Genomic DNA, 7,854 nt, shown 5'->3' with positions numbered 1-7,854 from the left:
GTACCGTTACGATTTTTAATCGTGCAGGAAATCCACTCACGATACAGACTTAAAATAAAAATCTGAATATAGACCTTTCCGCCCCGCCCCGCCCGCATATTTTTTTTTCCTTTGCAGTACACATAAGCAATATAGATTTTTTTTTTAGCCAATCAGAACATGAGAAGCCCAAGATGACGTCAGACATACTCATGAAAATTAAGAGCAGAAAGGAGAAAAGAAACCTGTCGCATGTTATACGCTTGTAATATAATATGATGGGTAATTAAGAGAGCACTGGGTTACAGCTGTCTCTTATACACATCTAGATGTGTATAAGAGACAGATCGATTATAACGAATGAGCTGAATTTGAGTCTTCTTTTTAGCATCTCTCATCTGACCTGACCTCAGTCTGTTGTCAACATAGAGATATAATAAGAATAATAATAATAGCTCTATGGTTGTCAACTAGTATGAAATGCGCGCAAAGGCTTTTCCATTTTGTTTCCTTTTTTTTGTTTGTAGCGTTTCATTTTCTTGTTTGCAGCGTTTTCTTTTATTTGCTGGTGTTTTAATTTTTTTTGCTTGCAGCATTTCTTTATTTGTTTGCTAGTGTTTTTATTTTTTTGTTTGCAGCGTTTCTTTTATGTTTGCAGCATTTTTTTTTTTTTTTTGCAGCGTTTCATTTTTTGTTTGCTGGTGTTTCCTATTTTTGTTTGCATCGTTTCCATTTTTGTTTGCATCGTTTCTATTTTTGTTTTCATCGTTTCTATTTTTGTTTGCAGCGTTTCCTTTTTGTTTGCAGCGTTTCTTTTCTGTTTCCATGATTTCTTTTTTGTTTGCAGCGTTTCTTTTTTGTTTGCAGCATTTCTTTTTGTTTGCAGTGTGTCCCTTGTGGGCCATCGTACTAACCACTTACAAAGGTCGATTGCTTTCGGCTCAATCGAAATAAACAACACGCCACGGCTCACCACGATCAACGATACAAAATTTAAGGCTATAAAGGAAAGTATTTATCGTTGGCGGCGCTATATACTGTCTAGTCTACAAGTACCAGGCGGTTTCATCTAACCTAAAGCATTCCTGAAAAGACACGTGTTGTCCCAGACGCACGCGTTTGCGCACATTACGTTGACATATTTGTGGGGCCTTAGCAACAATAGCGATGGGATACTGAAGACCACCACCGAAAAAAAAAAACAAAAAAAAAACACGGTCTCAAAAGTGGTCTATATTGGAGACCTGTAAAATCAAATTCAAAAAAAAAGAAAACAAGCACAATTCGGAATACTGTAGACCAAACCCAGTACCGTTACGATTTTTAATCGTGCAGGAAATCCACTCACGATACAGACTTAAAATAAAAATCTGAATATAGACCTTTCCGCCCCGCCCCGCCCGCATATTTTTTTTTCCTTTGCAGTACACATAAGCAATATAGATTTTTTTTTTAGCCAATCAGAACATGGGAAGCCCAAGATGACGTCAGACATACTCATGAAAATTAAGAGCAGAAAGGAGAAAAGAAACCTGTCGCATGTTATACGCTTGTAATATAATATGATGGGTAATTAAGAGAGCACTGGGTTACAGTTTATCAGGTGGGTTAAGAGCACTGGCTTACAATTATACAGTAGTGTGGGTATTAAAAGCAACGAGTTGCTGGCTATAGGGTGGGGTTTTTTTACCTTGTTTAGCGAACCTGCTGAACACAAATATTGACGATTCCAAATAAAAATAACATTTTATTTTTTTGCCGATTAGCAAACCCGCCTCCACAAAAAATGGAAATTTTTTTTTTTTTTTTTTTTTTCAATTTTAATTACGCCCTCCGCTGCCTTGAAATCTCCAAAGACAAATTATGTATACTTCTTCCTAATTATATAAATTTAAAGCATTGAACTATCCCATTTTATATTCACCAATAAATTTTTATTTTCTCCTCCATCTGGATGTTTTTGGCAAAACTACTTGCCAAATAATTTAATTATATATTTATTCCACCCTCCTCCAATGATCTTAAAAATAAAATAAGTACTGTACGCGAATCAAGGAATAAAAGAAGTTTCGCCTTACTATAGACTGTTAACAGAAAGTTGTTATACGCTATGTACTCCGTTATCAACTATTATATTTTTGGCCCAATTATTATAGGCTTGATCTATTACTGTACGTACTACTGTATATGCATTGGTATGTAGGCCTAGTACTTAAGTACAGTAGCAGTATGAATGAATTTTGTTGCAAAGTTCTCTTTAGAGTAGAAAAGATGTAAACGAATATTTCATTTACGCAAGTGCCTATTAACTGATAATGCAAAAATGAGGTTTTGCCTTTTTGTTGTGAAAAATGGAAGTTGACCCAAAATTCCTTACATTGGAAAGCAGCAAGCAACTTCTCCACCATGCCTGAAAGCATGAGACGGTACTACTACGGTACAACAACAGGATCATAAAGTACACACGTCATTTTCTTTCAGTTACTTTATTTGACTGTAGTTTTTGACATCAACATACAGTATTATTGAAATAATCAACTTTGTTGATTTAAAACAGAGAATGAGACTACTGTAACAATAGGAGCATGTGAAGTACACAAAAATGTTATTTTCTTTCATTTACTGTATATTATTTAACTATCAGTAGTTTTTGACATCAATGTTTTAATAATTAACTTTGTTGCTTTTAAACAGCACAGATGATCAAGATACTTGTTCAGCCAATTGTAGGTATCTAGGCTGTGGCTTCCTTCAGTTTGTCCTTCTTGAGAGGGCCCTGTATAAAGAAGAATAAAGACCATCATGTCTTAAAGTTTTCAATTGGTCTTAAAGTTTTCAATTGGTTTTTAATTTTTTGTGACCTGGAAATGTAAAATGTACCAAAAGGTAAGTTAAGTGTTACAAAAAGGATAAAGTCTCGCGTCAACTTACCATGAATGTCTGCTTCTCGGTATGGGTCTGGAAGCGTCCATGACCAAATTTGGAAGTTGTATCAATGAACTTCAGTGTGATTTTCTCAAGAGCAGCACGCTTGGTATGCACAAGGAGAGACTGAAAATGAAAACAAACACACTTAGACTTAGACCATTATAATAAAAATAGAGTAGTATTAAGCACTAACATTTACAATAAATGGGGTATGTTCACACGAAACCTGTACAAAATAAATATCAATTGTATTTGCAAGCTCTTTTTCAGAAGGAAGGCAGCATGGGTGTTCTCATCAATGATATCAGCAAGACACAGTCCATGTGTTTCATCACTTTGAACTTGAAATACATCCCGACAAATTGGAATGCAGTTGAACTTGCCTAAATCTAATCTAAAATGGCATTGACAAAATTTTTTGACTTTGATATAATTTTACTTATAAATCGTTGATTAATTGGCATGTAAATTAAGATTGACTTAGAAATTATTTGAGTTAGGCAAAGTCGACTTAGGAAGGTTTAACTGTATTACATTCTAGTTAAGCGCAATGGAGATGCTTTTCTGATGACAACACAATTAATGTTGAAATATTGAATCCCAACACGATGGTTTGCATTTCAATACTTGGGAGTATGTATTTTACTTTCTTATCTGAGATTAATCAGAGGACATTTTTCTGAAGATGCTCTCAGTGTTTCAGCTTAAATGATGAGGTTACTATAATGGTTTTCTGTGGAGATGTAGTCCAGTGACTGTCCATATAGGGGGTGTGATATTTGGGCATAATGTGAAACATGCAAGTGTAGATAGAAAATACAATTCTCCTAGCGATCAGACAAGACTGCTATAATACATAATACACCCATGATAGCTATATACAGGAGATAAATTGTTTTATAAACTTGCCTTTCTCAGAGTGAGAACACGCTTCTTTGGGCCCATCACACCTCCTTTCACCATCAAAAAGTCATTTGTCACTTCACCATAGTGAGGGAAGCCACCCTGTAAACAGAAAACATTAATCAATGTACATTTAACATGCATTTTCTGAAGGTGGTGACTATAAGTGAAGTATTTTAAGTCTGTACAGAACCCAGCAACAGCACTCACCATTGGGTTAATGGACTTCTCAGTGACATCACCTTGTGTGGTTCCGTTACCCTTGACCAGCTTGCCATCAGCCATGTGGTATCCTCTGCCAACACGGTACACTTTCTTGTTTATCTCTGTTCGATGGTGGTACCCCTTCTGACCAGCACGGGCAACTCCGTAGCCAACACGGGCTGGATGCCAAGCGCCGATACAGGCAACCTTGCGAAGACCCTTGTGCGTCTTGCGTGGCAGTTTCTTGGTTCCCCAACGTGATGTAACACCTGCACAAGATGAAAAATTAAACTCCATAAAATACAGCTGTAATATACAAGACAGTAAAAATTTCAAACGAGTTTGTGAGGTACTCTTTTCAGAAGGAAGGCAGCATGGATGATCTCATCAATGATGTCAGAGAAGACACATTCCATGTGTTTCATCATTTTAAGGCAACTCTAGAAGGACCAAACCAATTATAGCAATACAACACGAACATCAAGTCAAACTAAATGTAGAAGTCTTGTTGCATAACATGCCTAGAATGTCTTAGGAATTCCATACAAACTTACCCTTGAATCCCTTTCCTTTGGTCACACCAATGATGTCGATCATTTCATCCATTCCAAAGACCTCGGCAACGGGCACAGATTTTTCTAGCATTTCTCTGGCCCAATCCACTTTGGCAGCGATGTCACCTCCATTCACTTGGATCTCCATGATGTGAGCTTTCTTCTGCCTCTGGTTCATCAGCTTCATCTAAGGATCAAAGCAGGTGTTTAGTCATTTAAAATGAATTTCAAAAATTGTGCATTGAAGAAAAAATATATTTCTTTGTGTAATACAATGTCTTAATAACTGAAAAAAAAAAGTTAGAATTGGGACACTTATTTTTCACTGTGCCAAATATACATAACAAACAATTACCTGTGTGTGAGCAATAACTCGGATAACAGTACAATATTTCTTCATGATGTTGAAGTCCTTCTCAATTTCCTTCTTGCCAGCATCATCTTCCCACTTTTTGGAGGCCTTGGTAAATGCCTTCTTCTTGGCACAATACCTTTATAGAAAATGAGGGGGAAAAAAATCAGGGCGGGACATCAAGGGTTGAGCCTCATCAAGGTATAGTGAACCCATGAGAGGAGACTCAAGCAGGGCTCATCAAGGGAGTAGAAACCCTTGAGTGGAACCATTGGCAGGACATCTGTTGGTGACAACAGGAAGGACATATGATGCTCTCGTCAGTATATGAACTGAGAGGAAAGCAAAATGATTGGTTAATAAATGTATGCAAATACTGTAGAATGTCAACACAACATTTAATTCTTGACAATTCAATATCGTTACTGTTAACTAAAAATGCAGCTATTGCAATTGGGTTGCCTTACCAGTTCTTGTAAAAGCGTCTCTTGCAGTCGTTACTCAAATGCTGGGCCCAGATTGTCTTCAGAGATCGCATTCCACGTGGAGTTTGGATGTAGCCAATAACGCCAACAACAATCATTGGAGGTGTCTCAATAATGGTTACACCTTCTACCACCTCCTTTTTGTTCACCTCTGCAAAGATAATATTAATCTAAAGTAAATATTTTTGTTCTACTTACGAAAAAGAAACGATGATCACTGCGCAAAATATTCATGTTAACCTTTGACTCATTTATTTTTACCTATTCAAGTTGAATGAGAATCTAAAATTGTATTTTAATTAACATTCAAAAATGCGGTGAACTTACTTGATCCTGGCTTATCTACTTCTCTAACGATGTGAGACATGCCGGCCTTGTAGCCAACGAATGCGGTCAAGTGAATGGGTTTAGAAGGATCATCCTTAGGAAAAGCCTTCACCTTTCCTCGATGACGTCTGCTTCTCTTGCGCGGCAAGAAGCCAAGGGACCCGTGACGTGGTGCTGAGAATTTTCTATGCGACTGAGAATTAAATAAATAAATGATGTCAGTAGCCATACATGTTATTTCTTCTTTAAATTGTAGCGCTGAAACAGCTACTATTTGAAGTGGTACCAGAAAATTTCCCAGTCAGTCCCATAAATTACAAAATGGTTGAATGTGCAGGTCATTGACAAAAACCACAGCCAAATTTAATGTCGAGTGTGCCAACTTCTACCCAACTGAAAATGCATTCATGCAAATCGGCTGCTCACTCATGATGTAAGCATAGGCCTACTGCTGCAGGCCTAAAAATTAGGCTAGGATAAGGCCTGCCTAGGCTAGACCTGTAATTGTATTATAATTAATATATTTTATTCACATCAAAAGAGATTTCATTTTTATGTCATTGCATTCATTTTATCTCGGCCCGAGTCATAAGAAGCGAGTTTTTTTTTTTTGACAAAATAATGTTCTGAGTGAGGACGATCACACACCGAGTTCAACATGTGTGTAAAAGTTTAAGTGCTATATTTTCATATTTTTGATTAATTTTGAATAAATAATGTCACCAATGCAAAAAACAATGTATTCATGTGTCAATACATAGAAATTTACTCAAAGATGTCATAAAACAACACATAAAATAATTGATTTTCCAGCACACTAAAAGCACAACTCACCATTGTACCTCAGCTTATGGTAAAAGGACAGATTACGTTGCACAAGATCACGTCCTCGATCAAATGGAATGTCAAAATTTTAATTGTATTTTTACAATTACCTTAAATAATATAAATTTAAATAATTAGAATTTATATTACAAGTATACTGTAAATAATCTTATGAATATATAATTTTTATCAACATAAATTGTTATTTTTATATGTTTGTTAAAAAACGAACACGATGGGGCAGAAACCAAACTGTAGAGGGTGCTGTTGACAGGTGGAAAAGAGAAAAGATTGAGAAAATATTTTTGTAAGGAACTATAGGTCAAAATGGGTGTAATTGATGACTTTCTGTTATCTGCATTTTATTATACAGTTGATGCACCTGTCACATACGCAAGATGTAAGAACACAGTACTTTATAAGGCATTGTATAGAGTATGATTAGGCCTAGGCTTAGCCTAAGCGCCTTGTGTGTTATGTTGTGGTGTGGTGGTGGTAATGGGTCAGCCTTACTTGCAACACTCTCGTCTCGCGCAATCCAGGGCCTGGCTGGCCTAGGCTAGGGTCAAAAGTATAGAAGTGACTCGATAAAAGGCCTAGGCCTAGCTATCAAAGTGATTAAGGAGCTTTCGATTTGTGACGACTAAGCATCTCTAAAAATGCAGGCTAAAAATGTGGTCTTCTTTTGATGGCCAAAGCAAATGCCCTACTACTAGCTAGGCCTAGAAGTAGTAGGCCTAAAAAAAAGGCTAGGCCCTAACCTAGGGCCTAGCCTTTTTTTGGCATATGACCGGTTGAGCCGCCGACAAGTTGAGCCGCCGGTCATTTCTATGAAACGCCAATCGTGTCTCCCAGTGAATGTAGTGCGCTAATTGCAGAGTATTTTAATTAACTTATTCGTTATTTGTACTACGTATTTTGTTAAATTATTTAATTAAATTATTTATTATATATAAGTTTAACAAATAGTTAATAGTACAAAAATAAAAATTTATAAATTACAAAACCATAGTAATTACTGTATAATAACATAGGCATAACACATTTAAATTTATTGTTTATAGTCATCTGTCTATTTAAAATCAAATTGGTTTTACTAATTTTACTTACTACTGTTTTATTAATGCTCTATTAATTATTTTTGTTTTATCTTCCATGGTTAATTTGCTCAATCGTTGATTTGCTCGTATTGCCGTTCGTGATGTATAAGTTGTGTAATTGAAAATTAGAATTTTGATTATTTTATGTACTACATTTTTATAAAAATAAATGAAGTTGTATATTATTGCAAAATCGT

The 7,854-nt window shown here is 35.9% G+C and overlaps 2 protein-coding genes and 1 long non-coding RNA gene across 3 annotated transcripts in view; 1 reads left to right on the top strand and 2 right to left on the bottom strand.

Moving 5' to 3' along the window:
* LOC117118710 overlaps positions 1 to 1,773 on the bottom strand; it is a 3,239-nt gene extending 1,466 nt beyond the window's left edge. The window contains exon 1 of the long non-coding RNA XR_004447085.1: positions 894 to 1,773. This is a non-coding gene — a long non-coding RNA (uncharacterized LOC117118710). The remainder of the gene's footprint in view (positions 1 to 893) is intronic.
* A 676-nt stretch (positions 1,774 to 2,449) lies between these two features.
* Positions 2,450 to 6,687, bottom strand: LOC117118727 (60S ribosomal protein L3-like). Its single transcript, XM_033263403.1, has 9 exons — positions 6,567 to 6,687; positions 5,733 to 5,925; positions 5,388 to 5,556; positions 4,924 to 5,059; positions 4,569 to 4,755; positions 4,021 to 4,283; positions 3,817 to 3,912; positions 2,911 to 3,030; positions 2,450 to 2,755 (listed from the first exon to the last, which is right to left on the bottom strand). Exons 1-9 carry the CDS (start codon positions 6,567 to 6,569, stop codon positions 2,714 to 2,716), a joined length of 1,209 nt encoding a protein of 402 aa, XP_033119294.1. The 5' UTR covers positions 6,570 to 6,687; the 3' UTR covers positions 2,450 to 2,713.
* Positions 6,688 to 6,809: 122 nt separating this feature from the next.
* Positions 6,810 to 7,854, top strand: part of LOC117118724 (NADH dehydrogenase [ubiquinone] 1 beta subcomplex subunit 10-like) — a 4,531-nt gene continuing 3,486 nt past the window's right edge. Inside the window, exon 1 of the mRNA XM_033263400.1 lies at positions 6,810 to 6,957. Coding sequence (XP_033119291.1) covers positions 6,885 to 6,957 — 73 coding nt within the window. The 5' untranslated portion in view covers positions 6,810 to 6,884. The remainder of the gene's footprint in view (positions 6,958 to 7,854) is intronic.

The sequence above is a fragment of the Anneissia japonica genome, unplaced genomic scaffold, assembly GCF_011630105.1.
Source record: "Anneissia japonica isolate Jap-2015-1 unplaced genomic scaffold, ASM1163010v1 scaffold1951_len603592_cov169, whole genome shotgun sequence".
NCBI classification, from domain to species: domain Eukaryota; kingdom Metazoa; phylum Echinodermata; class Crinoidea; order Comatulida; family Comatulidae; genus Anneissia; species Anneissia japonica.
Note: the sequence above shows the minus strand (reverse complement) of the source record. Positions and strands in the feature narration are given on the sequence as shown.